Consider the following 22854-nt stretch of genomic DNA (forward strand, 5'->3'; position numbering starts at 1 on the left):
TATGTGCTAGCATGATATGGTATTATGTGATAGTGGTAGTAGGGGTGAAATAGTCCCCGGTTACCGGTCGATAGCACCGAAGGGGTAGATTAGTACCCAACTATGCTAGACAGATTATGATATACGTGATATGATATTATGTGGTAGTAGTAGGGGGTGAAATAGTCCCCACTTACCGGTCGACAGGACCGAAGGGGTAGGCCAGCACCCAGATATGCTAGGCAGTATATGACTTATGTGTTTATGCTATGCATTTATGTGGTAGTGTTAGGGGGTGAAAAAGTCCCCGATTACCGGTTGAAAGATACCAAATGGGAGGCCAGCACCCATATATGCTAGGCAGTATCCGGTCGAGAGGACCAAAGGGGAGGCTAGCACCTAGATATGCTAGGCAGTATCCGGTCGAGAGGACCGAAGGGGTAGGTCGGGCACCCAGATATGCCTGACAATATATGTATGTTATATGATCGTATGGAATGTGGTATGATGGGGGAACTCACTAAGCTTCGTGCTTACGGTTTACAGTTTTGGTTTCAGGTGCTTTGTTTCAAAGGAAAGGAGTCGGCTTGATCGCAGCGCATCACACTATGTTTTCCGCACATGAGATCTTTGGGATTACACTCTGATATGGTTTTATGATAATATGTTTTGATTATTGACACTTTGGTTTGACATGAGATATTAATATGAATGTTTTTATACTGATGGTTTTATATAATACCTTAATTAAAACGAAATTTTTGGCCTTAAATTTTGGGATGTTACACATAAGCACATATATCTTATTGTTATGAATTTGAAGAAACATGCTTTTGAGGTTATCGATAATGGTGCAGATGATGCTGATTTCGATGATAAGTATGGTGCAGTTTTTAAAGCTCTTGTAAGTTTCAAATGATATCTATTCTTTAAATTTGAAATCATATATGATATGTTTTATAATTATTATACTTATATTTTTCTGACTTGAAATCATATATGATTTTCAGGAAAAAAAAATCTTTTTTGAAGTATCTAAAAGAGATCGATCATGTAAAAGCAAATGAAATGGCTGATAAAATCTTACTCCAGTAAGATTGACAATGCCATGGAGGACAGTTTATAACAAAGTGGATTGTGGAGTTTTTGCTATGAGACATATGGAGAGTTATATTGGAGAAAAGGGTTCTAAATGGAAATGTGATCTTCCAAAAGAAGGTGGTTCTCAAGAAAAAATTATGGAAAAGTTGAGAATGAAATATGCAGCAGCAATTTTAACTTTTGAGATTAATACAAAACGTGATGATGTGTTGAAAGATGCATATGAGTATCAAAAAGTTGATCAAAAGATTCGTGGTAATCATGCATATGATGCTCAATGGAATATAGAAAGAAGGTTGTCAAATTTTTTTTGATTGAATATTTTCTTATTGATGATTTTATAAGAACAAGTTTGTTTATGTTGTATATGTTATGGATATTATGAAGAATGTTTGTTTTTATGATGATGTAAAACATGGTGATAGAAAACAAGTTCAGATGTATTTTGGTGGATTTTATTATGTAAGTTTGTTTGTGTGAATTATGTTATTGAGTGTTTAATCATAAGTGGTTATGTTATATTTTTATATGTAATTTATGTTTTAGTATTGATTATATGTTGCTTATATGTAATCATTAGTGATTGTCTCGATTATTTTTTTCTGTTTTTGTAATCATAAATGATTATATTTGTTGTACAACAAATTATAATTTATTATATCTTTTTCATGATAAGTGAGCTTATCTTTACTGCATGGAATACATCACCATGCAGAATCTTATCTTTGTAAGATTTTAGTTTTATTTTTTAGTGTTTGTATTAAAGAATCTTTTCTTTATAAATGAAAACTGATTAGTACATCCATATATTGTATTTTTGGTAAGTGATTATGTTTGTATAAAGGGGGTAGCCTCGTGCTACCCCTTATATTTCTTCAAAGATGAGTCCTTATACTTCCAAATGGTTAGTTTTGTTTATTAATTTCTTCAATTTTTACATATCACCATTATTTATTTATGATGTAAACAACTTCCATTTGGTTTCAGGTAATATATGGAGTCTATAAGTCTAAAAGAACTAATTTTGTTGTATCTAATAACATGTTCCGCATTTTTTCAAGATTCTTATTCTTTTATTTGTAGCTAGATTTTTATACAGATTGTAGATGACTCCAAGAACGTCTCTTCCACCATTACTTAAAAAGTTTATCTTCATTGAACATATCAGATCTTTACTAGATGTATTTGAAGTATAGGAATGTTGTTCATTTAAAGAAGATTTCTTTTTAATGAACAACATTTCTCTACATCAGATATGTAGTAAAGATTTGTTATGTTCAATGGAGATAAACTTTCTAAGTAATGGTGGAAGAGTTCTTGGAGTCAGCTACAATCTGTATGAAAATCTAGCAAGGAATATGAAGAACAAAAATCTTGGAAAATGGGGAACGTGATATTTGATACTTGTGAAATTGTATTTTATTGAAGATTTTATCATGTTTGGTGTTATTCTATGATGATGAATATTGTTATCTTTAGATTTTTCATGAGCAGTGTTGTATATTTGTTAGGAACAATGTTGTTGTATATGGTTATATGTAATGGTTAGATGTTTTTTATGTGTAATCATATTTTTAATCACTTGTGATTAAACAAAACATATGAAGTAGTATTACATAATATTTTATGATTATACAGATGAATATTGTATATGGTTATGTGTAATGATTACATGTATTGAGTAACAGTTTATATGTAATCTTAAATGCTTGTAGTAACATTTAATAGAAGTTTAATCATGAATGAATATATTATCAAATCAAAGAAAGAATTATCAAAGTAGATTAAATCCAGTAGACAAAATCATAGTAAATTCTGTTTTATGAAAAGAGTAAAGTGTACTAAACAAAAAGTATATTATTTTGAAAAAAAATTCATGACTTATTCATTACTGATTAAAGCAGTAAATATCTATGTAGCTTTTGATGATGGTTCTGCTACAAGTTTGATTGGGCATGTCCGCAAGTTATGAGGAGCCATTTCTCCACATCCTGAGCATCTTCTTGTTTGCTTGTTTGAATTTTTATACACTATTTCTGATGCACTTTGAATTCTACTTTTCTTTCCCCATCCTTTATTCCTTTGAACATTTGGAACATTGATGTCAATGTCTTTCGGAATAGATATGCCCATAAGCTTTCCTACCTCTTCAACATCTGTCCTATTCTTCCGCAATTCATTTGTAGGATCGTTTTCATATTCCTTCAGCATGCCTTCTATTTTCTTAACAAACAAATCCATTTTTTCTTTATTTTTTCTTACGTATTCCAAACATGCTTCAAAGTTGTAGTATGCTTGATTGACAGATCTGTTAATTTCATTGTCTCCTGTATCATATACATGTATACCAAAATTATAATGGCTTGATATCACATCCTTTCTCCAACGATTCTCAATGTATTGTTCAGGTATCTCCTTAATTCCATGTTTTATGAGTATGTTGAATGCATGTCTGCACAAAGTCCCAAAGCGGTTGAAGTGTTCACAAGTACATTTTACATCATTTGTTGGAAGTTTTATTTCTACCTGTTCAAAATAAAATTAAAGCATTAAGTGTTTTATAATGTACCAGGAACCTTTATAGATTTCTTTCTGTACTTCATAAAACAATGTACTTGTATAAACTTTTGCAGCATGTTTTTCTATTGGTCGTGGTGAAATAAATTTATATACCGCCTTCTTTGTTTGATGATCAATCACCTGTTGTGAATTTCTTTGTTTTTGAATTGTTGTGTCATAGTTCATCATGAAATGTAAAAGTAAATTTTCAGATTGACAGTAAGTGTTGAAGAAGGAATTCATGCTTTCTGATCTTGAAGTGGTTTTCATCAATCCAGACATTCTTATGTCGTTGATGTATGCAAGTATCCATTTGTCACGTAATTCAAACATATTGGTGAACCATCTTTTATCTTCCAGATTGAATTCATTAATAATCAAATCCCACTTCTTTTCAAATTCATCAGGTTTGATATGCATGTTCCAAACAAGCTTGTTAAATCTTTTCTTGAAGTCTTTGTTTTTAAATAAATCATATATCATATATGTGTTGGATTAGTGTCTAAGTCCATAACTATTTTGGTATGTACTTGACCCGATGGTGCATGGTCCTTTTGGGTTGCCTTCACCAAAGCAACTTGATAGGATGAATTATGGAGAGAGAGAGGATTAACTATGATTTATTAATATATTATGAGAATAATATATTAAAGGAGAAATCATATTGACATTAATTAAACTTAAGAGACTAGAACTGTCAATGTATGATAGTTGAATATTGGGCTAATGCACTCCATATTAGAGGGGTGGACGAATTCTATGGGGAAACCCATTAGAAATCGTCCTAGGCCTCTAAGGAGGGAGTCTATGGGTTGCTTAGGGCCTAAGCATTCAAATTAGGGTTCCCTTGTTAGATAACCCTAATAGCCTCACTACTTAAGGAACCCTAGGGCACCAAAAACGTGGCCAACTAATCCCTTAGGGGTTCCACACGTTTTTGGGTGCCTCCTCTCTTATCATTCTTCATCCTCTTGCTCTTGGTGTTTGTGAGCCATTAGAGGAGTGACACTTGTGACTCTAAGCTTTCTAAAGCCATTACAAGGAGGATTTGAGATTGTTATTGCTACATAACAATCATGGTAAGATCTAAACCCTACTCTTATGTTAATATGATTAATTGTATGCTAGATCTAGGGTTTATAGCTTTGGATATTCAATTGCATGTTCATTAGACAAATTAGATCCAAAAGCTATTAGGGTTTGCATGTACACCATAGGAATGATGTTTTGCTCCAAACCCATCAATATGTACTATAATGTAGGATTAATCATATATAATTATATAATCGTATTATATAATCATATATGATTATATAATGTATCATCATAATCATAGTATGATATATGATAACTTATATTATTATAATCATATATGGTTAATCATATATAATCATATATGATTATATAATCATATTATTAAAATACTTAATTATATATCATTATATCAATTATATATGATTAATCATATATGATTAAGTATTTTAATAATATGATTATATAATCATATATGATTATATATACTGTATTATCATATTACATACTATGTAATCATATATGTTTATACAGTATGGTATCTGATAATTCATATTATTAGAATAGTTAATCATATATGATTAATCATATATGGTTATATAGTATGATATCTGATAAGTCATATATGAATCATCTGTCATAATACTATATAATCATATATGATTATATAATGTATTTTTATTATACATTTGCTTGCAGTTTTTTCATTATGTGCCACATACATAGTCTGTGTCTTGAATTTGGTAAGACAGATTCCACTGTTTGTTTTATTGTTGCATCTTGATCAGTTAGAACAATTTTTGGTGCTTTCCTTTTATGAGCTCTAAGAAAATATTTAAGCAGCCATTCATACGACTCAATTGTCTCTCTACTCAGCAACCCAGCACCAACAGTAACTGATTTCTTGTGGTGGTCAACTGCTGTGAATGGAACAAATACCATTTTATACCTATATAAAGAAAATGTGTTTAGTACAATCATATTTAATTAATAGTATGTTTGAATTTATATACATTAACTTACTTGTTTGTTCTAAAAGTTGCATCAAAAGATATAACTTCTCCAAACTCTGCATAAAAAGTCTTTTCTCTTTCATCTGCCCAAAACATAGTAGCCAACAGATCTCCATCACGTAGGAACTCAAATGAATAATTTAGGTAATGATCTCCACGATCATTCATTTTGTTTATCATTATTTGAGCATCCTTGTAACATAAGATTCTATTTACTCCTCTCCTCAAGTTTTTATAGTTTGTTACCTTCACCCCTACATATTCATATCCTCCTTTCAAAACTGCTCGTATTTTGTGAGCCATTGTGGGACCAATTTTAGCTTTTGATGCACATACTACAAACTCTTTTTCAAAATATGACATCTTTCTTGCCTTTTTCGTATAAGGTCTTTCCTCAATACTTTCCAGTGGGTGGTTGTGCATTTTAAAGAATTTCTTAACTTTGTAATCTGTTGTTCCATAAACATTTTCAAATATATCTTTGTTGTACACCTAGTAATTTTCTTGTTTGAATTTGGTTTCCTCTTGACAGAACTTGTAACCAACGTATCACAAGGTTTTGGTTTATCCTTGCCACCCCTATTGCATATAACATATTTTTCTTTTATTATTTGGCTATTGTATTTTGATTGGCTACTCAGTCTTGTATGAAAACCTACCATTTCTGCATAATCCGTATACATTTTTACTGTTAAATTTAGTGATTTGAAAACACAGTTTACAACTAGTACAAATTATGTAGGGACATCTGGTTTATATTCAGATTCTTCAATTATGTTACTGCAATATGATTCATTTGTTGACTTTCACCTGATAAAAGAAGGGAAAGACAAATATGTTATTATATAATTTTATGTTGTGATAATCATATGTGATTAACGATATGTATTTATATTTTAGTATAAAAAATCATATATGATTTTAGATATTAATATATTATTAGATGTTAAATCATATGTATTTGTACATGGTATTATATGATTGATCATATAATATACTTTGTAATCATAAATGATTATACCTTTTAATTTATAAATAATCATACTTGATATTGTTTAATCATGTATGATTAATCATATGTATTTGTAGTTTGTAATATATGATTAATCATATTTTATGATGTATAATCATATATGATTATTCATCCAAATATAATATTAATATAGATTTCAATTTGAAAACATATATGATAAATCATAATTACAAACTATAAATACATATGATTAATCATAGATATGAACGGTCATATATTATTATTCATCCTTATATGATTAAATCACATATTGTATTGTATAATTATATATGATTATTCATAATTTATATTGTATAATAAAAGAATCAGAATGAAGTGTAGAAACTATAATGTAATATGTAGTATTAAAACGAATTAGATGTACCTTCAATACGAATCGTATTTTGAAGTTCTTCAGAAGTGAAAGAAATTGAATCGATTTGTTCGTCGTTACGAGATGAATTGATTTCAGCTATAATAGTATCAGTTGCGATCGACTTGTCAATTTCTTTTGGATTCGACATCATTTATGAAAATTGATTTTGATTCAATTTCCAAATGCTTTGTTTATGATTGCGAGGTGCTTGTTTCTTCGATTTGAGGATTGTATCTCGTATTTATGAGGATATGAACTAATGTTCTATTTCGATCGTTTTTTTTATTTGAAGATTACGATTAATTTGATGACAGATTCAGTAAAAATATGATCTTTTTATTATATTGAATGATTGCTGAAGATTGGATGATATGATTACGTGATTGATATTGAAAATCGATGATTTAGCGATATGATGATTTTTAGAGAAGGAATGTGTCCGCTTTCTGAACATTAATTTGAAGTTTACTGTTATACCCCTTAATCATTTAACAGTTGACGTTAAGTTCCATTGGCTGATATTTAATCTCACAATCTCTAATTTTTTATTAATCTCAATGTAACCATCCAGTGGCGAGTCTAGAATAAAAAATCACATGGTTCACTAATTTTTCTATAAAAAAATTTCTATACAAATTCAACGATTTTATGGGTAAGATAGGTCACAAATTATTTTTAAGACAAAACTGCAAATTTCGTCCCTGTGGTATTCAAAAAACTTTGGATAGGGTCCAAAAGGTTTTCAACTTGCATGGACCGTCCAAAATCAAGAATTTACTGTAATTTTGGTCCAAAAAAATTTGAAAAGACGGTTTTGCCATTTTATTTTCTTTTTTGTATTTTTTATAATCATTCTAATACTTTTTTATTTTAAAAATAAAAAGAAAAAAAAAAGAATTATCCCCCACCCCCCACCCACCCCCACCGTTCTCTCTCTCTCTCTCTCTCTCTCTCTCTCTCTCTCTCTCCTCACCTCACTTCACCTGCAATTTAAACTGCATACACACATTGTTTACGAAACATTGAAGCTTCCATGGCACCATGAATCATCAGAATACAATTAGAATAAGAAATATCGACACCTCTTTGGTCACCTGCATATGAGTTTCATAAACACCATCTGTCATCTTGATTTGAGATAAGTGACACGAACAAGTAGGCTTTGGGGGCATTAGAATTGTCCATACCTGCTGCTTATCATCACTGGTGGTGGTGAAAATGAAATCCAACATTTTATTAATATTCTCTTCATTTACCTGTCTCTCTCTGTTGATCAAAAATTTTAAAGAAATTTAGAACTTGAATCGTTCACATTAACTACTGCATTGTGTTATACAACCTTGGTGGTTGACTTCTGATTAGTTTTTGATGGAGGTTAAATCCTAAGTTTACCACTTTTGAAGATAAACTTCCAATACAAATGATTATTGGTCTGAAGGAGGTGTAGTAATGGCTTTTCGTGATTTTGGGTGTGAAGAGCATCGAAATTAACAGCTACTTCATCAGATAGCTCATAGAGGAATCTTTCAGTTCCTATGGAATCCAAAAGTTAAAATTGGAGGAATTGGAGGCTAAATGGGACAACTAGAAGGCACTCTCGAACATCTAGAGGAGTAGAAGATTCAATTTGCATCTCATGTCTATTCCTATTCCGCATTCAGCCAAATTGGAGAGCAAATAGGGAAAATCGAAGGCAAAATCGACGATGCAGCTTCATCTCCTTCGTCACACCTCTCTTGACTCTGAGCTCCACCAACGCCCAAATCGACCATACGTCATCATCGATGCCTTATACAATCTAACCATATCTAAATACACCTTGCGTTCAACGACTTCAGCGTGGGTTGTTGTTGTTGTCAATTAATGGCAGATCTATACGGAACCAGCAACGATCGCTCTTTTTCCTCTTCTTCTTCACTTGAATCCGAAGATATGTCGTCTTTTCTCAACAATCCGTTAACTACGGGAAAGTATGGATAGTTGCTCCCTTCGCTGCCCTCGATTCCTACTGATTTTCCAGATTCTAACAATCGGATTTCTGATCTCAACACTTTTTATTCAATGGAGGCGAATCAGGTAAACTTCTCTCCCACAAAGGATGTGGCTAGATTTGATTTAGGATGTTAGGTACGATTTACATTTTCACTTGTAATTGGCGGTGAATTGTGGCCTCTATGATCCATGTGTTGCTAATATTGGAACGATGTACTTCTTGCAGAAATAGATTCAAAAATCAAATAGATGTGTGTGTCTGTTCTTGCAACAGGCGTTAGAAATGAAGAACATGTTTTTGGAGACGAACAGGCTTTACGAGAGAGAGAGAGAGAGAGAGAGAGAGAGAGAGAGAATGGTGGGGGTGGGTAGGGTGGGGGATAATTCTTTTTTTTTCTTTTTATTTTTAAAATAAAAAAGTATTATAATGATTATAAAAAATACAAAAAAGAAAATAAAATGGCAAAACCGTCTTTTCAAATTTTTTTGGACCAAAATCACAGTAAATTCTTGATTTTGGACGGTCCATGCAAGTTGAAAACTTTTTGGACTCTATCCAAAAAATTTTGAATACCATAGGGACCAAATTTGCAGTTTTGTCTATTTTTAGTGTAGTTCACCAAATTTTTTTATAGTAATTTTATATAAACTAAAAAAATAGGTGGGTCATTGGACCTACCTACAAGCACATAGCCTGGCCCATGGAAATATATATATATATATATATATATATATATATATATATATATATATATATATATATATATATATATATATATATATATATATATTGTGTATTGATATAAGTCGAGCAATCCGAGCAAGGAAAATCTCAAATAAAGTGTAGCGTACAAGATAATTATGTGACGTAACGATTGTTATTTTTGGTGTAAAAGAAAATTTTGGCCATGTGACGTTGGACAATGTTCGTTATAACATGTCACTGAACAAACAGTTTATTTTAGTTAGTTACATATTTCATATAAAAATGTAGATATTAATATTGACGTGAATATATAAAATTTTATATATGGAACCTATTATTTAAAACTTGGTGATTCAAAAATTATACTATATTTTCTTGACGGATAGACTTAAATATTTTTAGTGCATTAGAACATGGTATTTTATCTCTTGGTCAAACCAAATCTAAGAGGCTAATATAATCCGCTTTAGAGTTCAAAAACAAACACTGTCCATTTACATAAATATACATTAGCCAACAAATCTTCAAAATGAATTTTATTTCATTTATTCATATTTTACGGGAGTGTATTCTTACTTTACTACTCACTTTTTATGTGTTACTAGATAAATTAAATATTCTTCTACCTTGATCCTATCAATTCTCGTATCTATTTAAATGATGGCATGTGTCATATTAGTATCCTAAAATATCATTAAATTCATCATTAAATGTTACACATGTCACCATTTCATTGGATATGAGGATATCTAGGAATAAAAAGTAAGAGGATATTTAATTTCTCGTATTACGATCTTTCATTTTTATTTTTACAAAAACAAAAATAATTTAATTTTAAACTTTATAACTTAAAAAATAAATAGAATTAATTAAAAATGATTAATAAACATAAATTTTGATTAAAATATAAATACTCCATTACTTAAAATAAAGAGTACATAAAAAAGCAACAAAGATTTATTAAAAAAAAAGTTAACTAAAAAAACGACCAAGTCAAAAAAAAACAATCAGATTAAAAAACAACAAAGATTTTTTTTAAATCTAAGGGAATTTTTTTCATGATCTTCTCTTTTGTTTTCAAAGCTAGCTCGATGACCGGTCCCAAAAGATGATCGGTTATTTGTATCAAAAATTCATATCTTCAGTTTTATAACTTTCATTTTTATTTTTTAAAAAGAAAATTAATTTAATTTTAAAGTTTATAATTCAAAAAAAAATAGAATTAATTAAAAATGATTAATAAACACAAAAATTAATTAAAATAGGAATACTTCATTAGTTAAAATAAATAAAATACATAAAAAAAAACCACCTAAGATTAAAAAAAATATCTAAAAAAAAAATTTAAAACAAAAATCTTGGGGAAACATTTTTTTTATGTTCTTTTACTTCGTCTTCAAAACTTGCTCGTCTTCAAAACTTGCTCGAGCGTCACTCCCGAAAGATAATATACTTTTTGCATCAAGAAATTCATATCTTCAATTTCATTCCTTTCATCATGCTCCTTTTTTTGTCGGCAAGTTTTTCTTTGTGGAATGTCAAACATTCAGCAAAATTCAGATTGTAACAATCAAATGTCCCCGCCATTTTGCGCATTTTGGATACTTCGCTGCTAAAATCTGATGCATTAGAAGAAGACCTCTCCCCCTTCCTTTTTGTTTTGTCCCTACCTATCGTTCGGACAATTTTTTCAAGCTCGAGCTCATCTTCACCATTTAAATTTAGTTTAACACGAGCATCAGAAGAAGTTTTTTATCCACTGGAACTTGTTTTTGTTATTTCTTATTGTGCTCCTCCTAGTAGGAGGTCGACTTCATATTTTTTCCATCTTGGACTACAACTTAATAATTTCCAAGGCTCATTATACTTGAACATCCTTCTCGTTTTCTCATAAAACAAATGCATACCCTCTTAAAGAATTTCTTCATCTCCTTGACCGTTTAGCCTTTGGGTTTTTAGGTTGTTGTACAACTCATTCATCTTCAAAACACTTTTAACTATTTCTCGAAACTTTGAATTAAGTTGGTGTTTGGTACGGTAGTCATCACCTTCCCAAGATTGTGTCAACACTAGCTCTTCTTGCGGAGTCCATGCTTGAGGCTTGCATTTTTTTTCTTGTCTTCCACCGATTGTCTTCCTTTGTCATGTGGTAGGGGAGGGGTTGAGTTTCTCATACAGTTTCGTCGTATGAGTCATCAAGGCTTTGGTTTTGTGATTGAAAGTGATAGGTGGGGTTTGGTTTTTTTATTGAGATTGATAGAGTGTGGTTTTGGGGTTGATTTTGTAACAGTCAAAAATTTCAAGACAAATTTGAACTTTTAAAACATTTCAAACCATTAAAATCATAACAACTTTGTTTTCAAAATGTATAATATCAGGGCTTTCCCAGAAACATAAACAAATCATGAGGAGCTGTACGACATGCCTTCACCTTGCCGCGATCCCCTGATGTACCTGAAATAATAAACTGAAACTGTAAGCTCGAAAGCTTACTGAGTTCCCCTAAAATACCAATCTCATATAACCATAATCATATCACATCCACAAATACAAATCAGCATGCATAATGAGCCTTCAGCCTGACTGGACCGCCTCGCATGGCCTACAACCTTTCTGGACTGCTCCCAAGCCTTCGGCATGACTGGACCGCCTCGCAGGGCCTACAGCCTATCCGGACCGCTCATTAGGTATGTTGCCCTTCAGTACAAAGCAGTACCGCCTCAACCCAACCCCAATCAAACAAACATGTGCACATAAATACCATACGCTAGCTCATATCATATAACAGTCACACCAATCTAACATATCACTAATCATAGCAACATCCCAATAATCGGGATATAGACCTAACCGGTCACTAACATAACATCATCCTATAATCAGGACACTGACCTAACCAGGTCGCTACACATAAGCATATCACCACCCTAACTACCAGGATGTAATCAATAAACATATCATGCCATAACCGAATACAATCCATAAAGGGTCGACCTTGGTGCCTTAAACCCTATTGATATAGTGAGGATAACTCACCTCGCAAGTAGTGCTGAAGTACTGCAAATCTCTGACTGCTGTCTCCCCGGAATCCTACACTATCACACCATAAATAATAAGTTAACACCCATCATGACCTTCTTGACTAAATGTCCCATCATGCTCATATTTTCCCAAAATACCCCAGAAGTCCCATATTCAACCCTTGGTCAAAGTCAAAGCCAACTATCAAGGTCAACAGTCCATGTTGACCTCAACTCGTCGAGTACCCTCAGCTACTCGCCGAGTTCCTGGCATGACTCACCAACTCGCCGAGTCACTTGAGTGACTCGTCAAGTTCCTAGTGTCAGTGGTCGTAACTCCTTGGACAACTCTCCGAGTTTTCCCTTACAACTCACCGCGTTCATACGTGTCCAAAGGTTGGGAAAACCATAGCCGAATCGCTGAGTCACTCATCTGACTCGCCGAGCCCACGACAATCTTCATCATACTCGCTGAGTCGACCATGCGACTCGTCGAGTCCCTTCAGTCCTTCGTCCATACAGAGGCTTTTTAAGCCATGTTATGGCTCCAAATTGTAGATCTAGCTTCCCAAGGCATGTTTATCACGTAAAGTTGCAAACTTTACGTGCATGTAAGTCTCTAAAGTCTTAAAATGACAACACCAAGCTTGTAAAGAAGTCTCACACTTGAGGGAAGGCTCATACTTGTCAAAGCTAATAACTTTATGGATCTAGAGGCCAAAGGGAGTCCAGATCTGAAGTTGCAACTTCAAATCTTGGCTCAAACACAAAAAACCTTTCCTAAAACCCACCCAAAAGAGATTAAAGATGAAATGAGCCAAGGAAACAACCTAATACCTTCAAGAGAGTGCCAACTAAAGTAGATCTTTGCTTCCCACGAGTTCCTTGCTTCGATTTACTTGTTTTCCGGTTCTAAATCTCATCCCTACTCAGAACCACCATCACCACTAGACAACATCCTAAATCCTCTCATCTCTGTTTTCCCCCTCTAGAAACCACGGACCCCCAAACCACAATCTGCAATTTAAGCTTACTTAACACACATATCTGAAACTCGATGCATGTGTGGGGAGTTTTCATGTTCGATGGTGGTGGGGGTTTTCTAGAAAATCTAAGTTCTGAAACTTGATTTTTTAAAATCGATTCATGTATTCAAGAATTCAAAATTCTAACTCAAAATTATTCAAGAATTCAACGATCAGATCAAAAAAAAAAAAAAAAAAAAAAAAAAAAAAAAAAAAGATAACCCGAAGCCATGGTGGAGGAGATCGGGACTAGAGAAGGATGGTGTCGAAGAGATTGGGATGGTAATTCATTTTGCTAGGTTTGTGTTCTTTTGTTATTCATGGGATCAACTCGCTGGAAAATACTGGTTTGCCGAAGAAGACAAAGTGGCCAAGTACCTGAAGTGGAGGACCTGTAAAAGGAAAGGAAGAAAGATGGGATGGTTGGGTGGAGCATTTGATAGGTGTGGGACTTGGGGTATGAGTGGGTTTATTGTGTTTTTTTAATTTAAAATCATTAATAAACAATATAAAATTAAAAAAATAAATGTATAAGGGTATAAAAGTCTTTTTACATCATTTGGGGACCAACCACGCAACAAAATAATGTCATAGGGACGGTTTCAGTTAAAAAATAAGTTAAGGATCATACTTGCAAGTTACCCTAAACCACAGGGACCATCAACGCACTTTACTCTAAAAATAATAAACACAAATCTACATAAAGTCCTTATATTTTGACGACATTGACAATAAAATCACTCTTGATTTTTTTTCTTTTTGCAATTTAAGCATTTGAACCGGTAAACATTTGCAAAAACACCTTTTGTACCCGGTTAGTGCATGGTTTTAAGGGTTAAAAAAAATCATGGATGACATTTCCATTAATAAAATTAAAGTTTAAGGACATTTCTGGTGATTTTCTTTTTTATTTATACTAAATTTATTTGAAGAAAACTTATATTTGTTTATTAAAAAATATAAAATAAGGATACCGTTTACCTCCTTTTCACTAAAAAAACACATATTTTTAATTGAAAAACACAATAATGAAAATTTGTATATCATTTTTTAAAAACACATATTTTTAATTGAAAAACACAATAATGAAAATTTGTATATCATTTTTTGGATTTTTTTGTGATTCTTATTAATAAATATCATTACTACAATTATAAAGATATAATTTAAATATAATTCATAAATAGAGCTCTGTGATATATATGACCTAAAAACACATTCTTTACAACAAATCAACAAAAGTCATATAATTGTATTTAACATGTGTTTTTATAACTATTATAGCTCTTATATTAGGGTTATTACTATAAAAGCCCTCATATTTACATTAAATGTGTGGTTATGTCCAAAGTCCAAATTTGTGTTCATTAATTCCTTACATTTAGGTAAATTTAGTCGTTTTGGGCTTTTTTATCAAGTTATGAAGAAAAAGAATAGTAGATGGACGATGGTGATGATGGTGGGTCGGCTAAGAGAGTGTAAAACCTGATAAAACAGTAGTGGTGGTGAGAGAGTGTGGTGGTGGTGGTGATGTCTATGTAACCGGCTAAAAGGATGTTAAACTTGATAAAAAAGATTAAAATGAAAATTGTTTAAAAATATGATGCATTAATGAACATAAAAACGGACTTTTGTTGAATAACATCTGATAAGCTTTTATTTTCTAAGGTGTCGTTCAGTTGTGAAATAATATTCGGTTAGTTGTAGTTTTATGATAAACATTTTACACCCAAAACCTAAAAATTCAACAATAAAATAGAATTTAGCCTAGAAATATATTTCTTGTGACATATCAACAAAGTTCTCTTAAGTTATATAGAATCTAAATTGTATCGTTATGATTATAGTAATGATATTTATTAAAGAGAATCATAAAATTCCAAAAATGATATATAAATTATCATTATTGAGTTTTTTAATAAAAAATTATCTTTATTTTGAGTTTTTTAATAAACAAATATAAGTTTTCTTCAAATAAATTTAGTATGTATAAAAAAAAATCTTTCGAAAAATCCTTAAACATTAATTCTATTAACGAAAAAGTCATCTATACATATATATATATATATATATATATATATATATATATATATATATATATATATATATATATATATATATATATATATCCCTTAAAATCGACACTAGCCGGTTACAAGGTTATTTTGCAAGTGTTATCGGTTTCAATGGTTAAATTGTAAAAAATAATAATAAATAAATAAAATAAAATAAAAAATAAAACAAAAACAAAAAAAAAAAACAATGATGGTTTTTCCGTCGATAAAACCAAATATACGGAGTTCTATGCCGATTTCCCAATAATAAACTACAAAAGTTTCATCTTTTATATTTACAAAATTTGAAGTTTTTTCTAAAAAAATAAATCCTTTCATTCTAAACTGTAGTTCTTGTCTTGTTTGGGATGTTCAATAAAAATGTAATTAATATTTTGTGTGAATAAAAAACAATCCAAGTTTATATATATATATATATATATATATATATATATATATATATATATATATATATATATATATATATATATATAGGGAAAAGTGAATATACCCTTAAGGGTATATAAGCTTACGTACCCAAACTTATAATAACGCGTCATTTTGTTTGATACATTCATTATAATGTTTTTAAACTTCAACCCTAATTTCATTTACTTTCAAGATTTTCAAATTTTCACTATTATATTCATTTTAAACTATATCTTTTTGCCGAACATCTACTAAGCTATATATACTATAGTTTAAAATGACAATTATATGAGAAGAAGAAAAATGTGAAATTTATAAAAATCTTAGAAGTAAATCAAGTTAAAAGTTGAATTATAAGAACATTGGACAAATACAATGTATATATATGATACAAAATGACGTAGTATAGTGAGTTTGGATACCTAAGTTTATATACCCTTAAGGATATATTCACTTTTCCCATATATATATATATATATATATATATATATATATATATATATATATATATATATATATATATATATATATATAATGTTGACTTGATCATAAATTATTCTATCTCTATCACACAGTGTCTTATATGTATGAAAAATAATTGATGGTTCCTTTATGTATATTCAAGATTAAGAATGGCAAAAAAAAAAGGTTAGTTTGGGTCAAATTAAAAATATATTCAATCAATTACACTTATACATAAAACCATATCGTGTTTGGTATTTCGGTTCATTTTGGTTTTTTCTGTTTACACATTATAAAACCAAGTTGTATCTAAAAATTCGGTTCTTAGAAAAACCAAAAACCAAACCATTAGTTTTTCAGTTTCATTTTTGCACACCCTACTTCCTTTAGAGCATGAAGATAGCTTAGTAAGGTTACTCTTCCTTTGGAGCATTAAGACTACGAGAGTATATCATGTTCAAATGGGTTGATATTAGCCCATTTGGGTATCACAAAAGCAAGATTTAGGTCGAAATATGATGTTTTGGTCATCCCAAAATCTATATTTCTTAAAAACCATGTATGTTTACTTTCCATGTTGATATTTCTCAATGATGTTCGGGTTTCAATAAATTCAATATGGGATAAATATTTAAGGACACTTTAAGTCTTGGGTACAAAACAAACAATACTCGTTATTGGAGAGTATATGTGTGCTTATTCAAGATTTTAAGAGTCTGCCAAAAATTATCTAAATATGAGTATATGTAAATATCCATATGAAATCTTGACAAAATCAACGAAAATTATGATTTTATTAGTTGAAAAACGGTACTTGATAAAATCGACAACCATCTCAGTTACTTTGCAAAGTTGACCGACAGGTAGCCTGTTACCTGACCTGACGCAACAGGCAACGTGATCTGCCCCCGAATAGACCCAACATCTACATGTTTATTCATCATTCCTTTAGTATCATGTTTTCCAATACATTTCAGGTCCCAAGTTATCTTAGTATATTTACTCAACCTCTCCACAACATAAACAATATCGCGCCTAGTACTTAGTTGTGGCATACATCAAGCGACCAATAGCCTTATAGTATTCTCGTTATGATACAAAATTGTCTATATTTAACATTAATTTCACACTAGGATCCATAAAAGTGATGAATGAAGAAAATCATCATAATTAAACTTATTGAGAATTTTCTCAAAATAATGTGATTATGTAATAACAATCTCTTTGTTAAGTAGTTTAATCCTTGTCCAAGTATCACATTACTCACATCCACCCACCCCATGTCCTTTTTGAAAATTTGGATGATATCAACTTCTTTGTTTTATATACCTTGGTTTTGCTTGATACAAAAACTAACATGTCATCTACATACAAGCAAATGATCAACACTTGCATTAGCAGAGCATCAAAATCTACTATAAACACATTTGCATGTATTTAAGTGTTTATAGCTTTACGCAAAATAACATGTTCCAAATCATTTCTGCAATGATTTACCCTAGATTCATTAAAAAAGATGTTATTGATTATTCATATGTATCATGTACCTTAGCTAAAACCTCTAAAAATAGTCCATGGACATCCACTCATTACAAAATTTGCATTTTCCCCATGAAGAAAATGCTTATAGAGTTATAGTCCACCATTTTCATAATGAAGCACAAACTGTACCATAGTTATCTACCCTATCACTCATATCTTCAATTGCCACTTCCAAACTGCAGAAGAAAAAAATACACGTTTGGCAATATAAAAAAGGACAACCAAATCAACCAATAGTTACATACAAAAACACGAATTGAAGTTCACCTGATTCAAGGATGATGATGATGATGGAGGATTAATGAACAAAAAAACAGCAAGTGAGAGAAATCTTTGGATATCTGTGTAAGGATATGAGCTTGCGAGATGTTCTAGGAGCCTCATTTGCTGACATTTTTTTTCTCATTTCTTGAGCTTTCATTTGTGCAATTGTAAGCTTCTTCATGATTTTCTCCATAGATGCTGATTTCTTCTTTTCCAATTTCATCTGTAAAGTAAGACATAACCAGATTTACTTCTCTTTTAAAAATGAATTAAATGGAACATATTACACACCTCAAGCTTTCGAATTGATGCCTCTGCTTTTGCATTTTGCAGATTCTCCCAAGCCAAAATCCTTGCTTCCTCTTTCTGGAGCCTTGATACACATTACAATAACAAAATCCATCACTTAAGTAATAATTATATATACATACATATTTAGATTCAAAAACTAGATTTTGAGGAAAAGTGTTGAAATACTTTGACAATTCCATTTCTCCTTCTGTAGGATTATTCCAAGTCAAAGCCAAGTCATTGATCTCCGTTGACTGATTCTTTTCAACTCTCCTAGTGTTTCTTTTTGTTTGCTTTGTCATGGTGACTCTTTTGTCCACCTGGACATCCCTGACTTGCTGGCGGAGATCCTCCAAGGGTGAAGGAATTGGTGGAGGAGAGGTGGAGAGGAACAACCTTCCATCCGGGCAGGATTCCGGGCAGTCCTCTGGGCTCATTTGGGTAGCCATATCTCGCCTTGAGACAACACAAGTAACATTGTTTTCATCAATCTTTTCACCAGTATGATGAAAAGAATATCCATTAGGTACCAAAACACCAGTTGAAAATGGTGAACCCATGAAAACATTATTCGTGTTTCCACCTTCAAGAAACTGGAAACCAGGTGAGTAGTTTGAAGAGTATGTAATAGTCCCAGGGGTGGGCCCCAGTGGTCCGCTTTTTGACTTAGGTCTTCTCTGAGGTGGTGGTGGTGGTGCTTGAGTCTTGAATACACCAGAACCAGAACCAGACACTGGACTTGTGATCCATCTTTCTGCATCGTCCCATTTTGAAGGTAGTGTTCTGCCATTGTTGAAGGGCATTAAGATGTTGGCACTGATACGCCTTCTGTTACAAGTGTTTGGTAATGGTATCCTCTCTGAACACCAACCCTTTTGAAATCCTCTCCCATGGTTATCCCCGTAATCGGGAGTACCTGGGCTTGTGTATGCACCAGAATTACGAAATGAAGTTGAATCCTTGTTCATGGATCTGGATTCTGGCGAATAGCACTCTCGCATTGTATCGGTTGATTCTTATACCTCCTAAAGTGAGTTATGATTTGGAGAAAACTACATAAACGAGTGTTGATTGAGAGAAATCTGCAGTTTAAGTAAACCTGGGGTTAGATAATTGTTGTATATCGTGTAAAACGATTATCCATCTGCTTAAATCAATTATTCTTTTTAGCCAAACCATCATAATCAATCGGGTATAAACATAAATGCAAAATCATCATAGCATGAGCATCGATACGTAGGGTGATAGCTACAATAACAGTTTGTAAATTGAATTCCGTGTGGTCATCGGTGGACCAGTGGAAGGCTCGTGAAGGTACAGATACTTCAAAGTTCCAAGTACGAAACCATACAATCAAAGTAACAAACCCCACAAGCGGATAAGAAAAACGCGTTTTCTACGATTAAGAAATGGAGATTACGGAATTAAAAGCACATTAATGGATACATCAGATAGTTGACATTAATCATACAACCATAAAGCTGAATAGAATTTAATTGAACGAAGATGACGAAGTAGTACATGTAACAGAAGGTGAAAATGCATATGAACGGGAAACCGTTACCTAATAAAAACGGAGAAAGCTTCAGAAGTGGAGTCACCGGTGAGTAGAGTGGTGTAAAGAAGAAGATGAAGGGTAGATTGGGTGCAGTGACCTTATGGAAGGAGTGAGATATTATTGGTAATTTGAAATTGAAAGGAAGGTGTTTGAGGAAATGTTGATGGGAATCTGAATTTATTGGAATGGTCAGGGTTTGTCCCGGATGACGCTAAAAATCGGACCTGCTGCGATTTTTGCAGGTTGGATATTGGAGCCAAAAGCTGTCTGGTCACCATGACAGCATCCATGTGGTTATGGCCCCATTGTTGTCCCACCGCTTCTTTTCTCTGTTTTCATACCGAGGGCAACTCCAATAGTAAGATACCCATCAAACTAAAGTTCCTACACTTGCATTTCACTTCATTTCTTTATCGAATTTATAGTTTATTGGGTAAATTAGATAAAAGTCAATATCTTTTATTATAAAAAGTTGATTTTTATTTCATTTTAGTAATTAAGTTTTTTAATTTTTCATAATTTTGATCATTTGACAGGTCAATCCAGTGATGTGTTAGTATTTGGTGATGTAATATGTTAACATGACATTATTTGGTTATGTGGTGCTGAATTGACATGATTATGAGTCAAAATTGAAATAAAATTGTATAAAAAACATTAATTTTTATTTTTTTCAATTTTGATTCTAAATTATCATTTTTTTTAATTTTGACATTATTTATTTGTTCCAAATCGAACTTATTTTTTCAAATTTAATTTAATATTGATCAATTTTCATTTAAAAATGTATAAATAGATTTTTAAAATTTGAATCCGTATAAATACATCCTTGAAATCGAATAATTTCCAACTACAGACCATAACCTATTATAACCGACTAACAACCAAAAAAAATGAAAACGTAAGTTATATCGATAAAAACATAATTTCTAGCTATATGATTGATTTAATTACCAATGGTTCAATCAGTAATTATCAAGTTCTACAAATGATGTTGCACTTAATACATAATTTTTATTATATTTAAACTGTATTTTTATAAGGTTATTTATATTTAAACCGTGTTCTTACATTAAAAGTATATAATTATATGTAAAAATTCATATTTTACATTAATATTTTATATTTTTTATTATATTTAAACTGTATTTGTAACACCCGGAATCAGAAAGATCAATAAAAGAAAGGAAAGGCTCTAAGTCAATAGTCAACTCGTCGAGTCCAGGGAGGAACTCGACGAGTTGGAGCGGGATCCGGGGCATAAAGTAAGTGATCGACTCGGCGAGTCGGCTAGTGGACTCGGCGAGTCTGGTCTGGATGAGGAAAACCCTAATCCTGGGGGTTGTGCCCTATTTAAAGAATATCACATCCCTTCCCTAGCCCCTCTACTTCCCTTTTGAGATCCATAAACCCTAAATCGTGAGTGAGAGTCCTTGGGAGCAATTTGGAGCTTAGATAAGGGATTTTGTAAAGGGAGATTGAAAATCAAGAAGCTTAGAGCAAGAGGCTTTGTAGAGAGTTGGATTATTCTTCAATGGGAGGTCGTCCTTGAGGTATTAAGTTGTTGCTTTGGCTTTATTACAATTAGATCTATTCTCGGATGAGATTTTGGGGCTATTTTGGTAAGATTGAGATCTATTCCGGGTTTGGGACTTAGATCTGAGGTTGCTACTTCAGATCTAGGGTTGTGATGGTCCAGAATGTCTTAAAACTGAAGTCAATAAGTTGTTGATGAAACCTATTTGTCACAAACCATAGCCCTATAGTGTTTTAAGGCCATAACTCTTTGGTTTCACGTAAAGTTTGCAACTTTATGTGAGGAATAGACTTGGGAAGAGTGGATCTATGAGTTGGAGCCCCTGCATGGCTCGAAAAGCCACTGTATGGATTAAGAACTGGAGCGACTCGGCGAGTCACATGGGTGAACTCGACGAGTTGGATGAAGATGGGCATGGACTCGAGGAGTTGGAAGAACAACTCGGCGAGTCTGTTGAAGATTGTCTTGGACTCGGCGAGTCTGTTCTTGGACTCGGCGAGTCAGGTCGCGAAGCATCAACCCATTATGATTAAGACTTAGATCGGTGAGTTGAATGGTGACTCAGTGAGTTGGGCAGCATGGGACTTAGAGATAGTGGAACTCGACGAGTCTTGGGGTGACTCGGCGAGTTAAGTCGTTTTATGGGAGTTTTTGAATGCATGGACTCGACGAGTCTTGGGACGACTCGGCGAGTAGAGTCAGTCAAGAAGGTTGACTTTGACCAAGAATTTGACTTTGGCAAGAGTGGACTTAGACGGCTTCTAAGAGCTCAGTTTGGGACTAAGTGTTATATGTTATTGATATTAATAGCTCGGGGAGCTAGTGGAGCAGCGGCTCAGAGAGTTGTCGATCAGCAACCAAAGGATCATCAGCAAAGTTCAACAGTGCGAGGTGAGTCTCCT

The 22854-nt window shown here is 32.3% G+C and overlaps 2 protein-coding genes across 2 annotated transcripts; both read right to left on the reverse strand.

Annotated features, from left to right (window-relative positions):
* Positions 1 to 2991: 2991 nt before the first annotated feature.
* LOC145089824 (protein FAR-RED IMPAIRED RESPONSE 1-like) lies at positions 2992 to 7220 on the reverse strand. The gene is made up of 5 exons (XM_079028218.1): positions 7082 to 7220; positions 5695 to 6133; positions 5394 to 5620; positions 3754 to 4094; positions 2992 to 3606 (listed from the first exon to the last, which is right to left on the reverse strand). Exons 1-5 carry the CDS (start codon positions 7218 to 7220, stop codon positions 2992 to 2994), a joined length of 1761 nt encoding a protein of 586 aa, XP_078884344.1.
* Positions 7221 to 18263: 11043 nt separating this feature from the next.
* LOC145087540 (uncharacterized) lies at positions 18264 to 20560 on the reverse strand. The gene is made up of 5 exons (XM_079025507.1): positions 20422 to 20560; positions 19044 to 19939; positions 18858 to 18939; positions 18570 to 18789; positions 18264 to 18478 (listed from the first exon to the last, which is right to left on the reverse strand). Exons 2-4 carry the CDS (start codon positions 19856 to 19858, stop codon positions 18601 to 18603), a joined length of 1086 nt encoding a protein of 361 aa, XP_078881633.1. The 5' UTR covers positions 19859 to 19939; positions 20422 to 20560; the 3' UTR covers positions 18264 to 18478; positions 18570 to 18600.
* Between the last annotated feature and the right edge of the window lie 2294 nt (positions 20561 to 22854).

This window comes from Lactuca serriola, chromosome 2 (assembly GCF_051521515.1).
Source record: "Lactuca serriola cultivar US96UC23 chromosome 2, Lser_US96UC23_V15, whole genome shotgun sequence".
In the NCBI taxonomy this organism is placed as follows: Eukaryota; Viridiplantae; Streptophyta; class Magnoliopsida; order Asterales; family Asteraceae; genus Lactuca; species Lactuca serriola.

What these genes read in the sequence shown, in the direction of transcription:
- LOC145087540 (XM_079025507.1), bottom strand. Translation starts at nt 19,858, where the DNA reads ATGCGAGAGTGCTATTCGCCAGAATCCAGATCCATGAACAAGGATTCA. An exon ending in GGAGAAATGGAATTGTCAAA is followed by an intron (nt 18,940 to 19,043) that starts GTATTTCAACAC and finishes ATGTGTATCAAG; the next exon opens with GCTCCAGAAAGAGGAAGCAA. An exon ending in CATCAATTCGAAAGCTTGAG is followed by an intron (nt 18,790 to 18,857) that starts GTGTGTAATATG and finishes CTTACTTTACAG; the next exon opens with ATGAAATTGGAAAAGAAGAA.
- LOC145089824 (XM_079028218.1), bottom strand. Translation starts at nt 7,220, where the DNA reads ATGTCGAATCCAAAAGAAATTGACAAGTCGATCGCAACTGATACTATT. An exon ending in AAATACGATTCGTATTGAAG is followed by an intron (nt 6,134 to 7,081) that starts GTACATCTAATT and finishes ATGGAACAACAG; the next exon opens with ATTACAAAGTTAAGAAATTC. An exon ending in AAATTCAAGACACAGACTAT is followed by an intron (nt 4,095 to 5,393) that starts GTATGTGGCACA and finishes TTAAAAACAAAG; the next exon opens with ACTTCAAGAAAAGATTTAAC.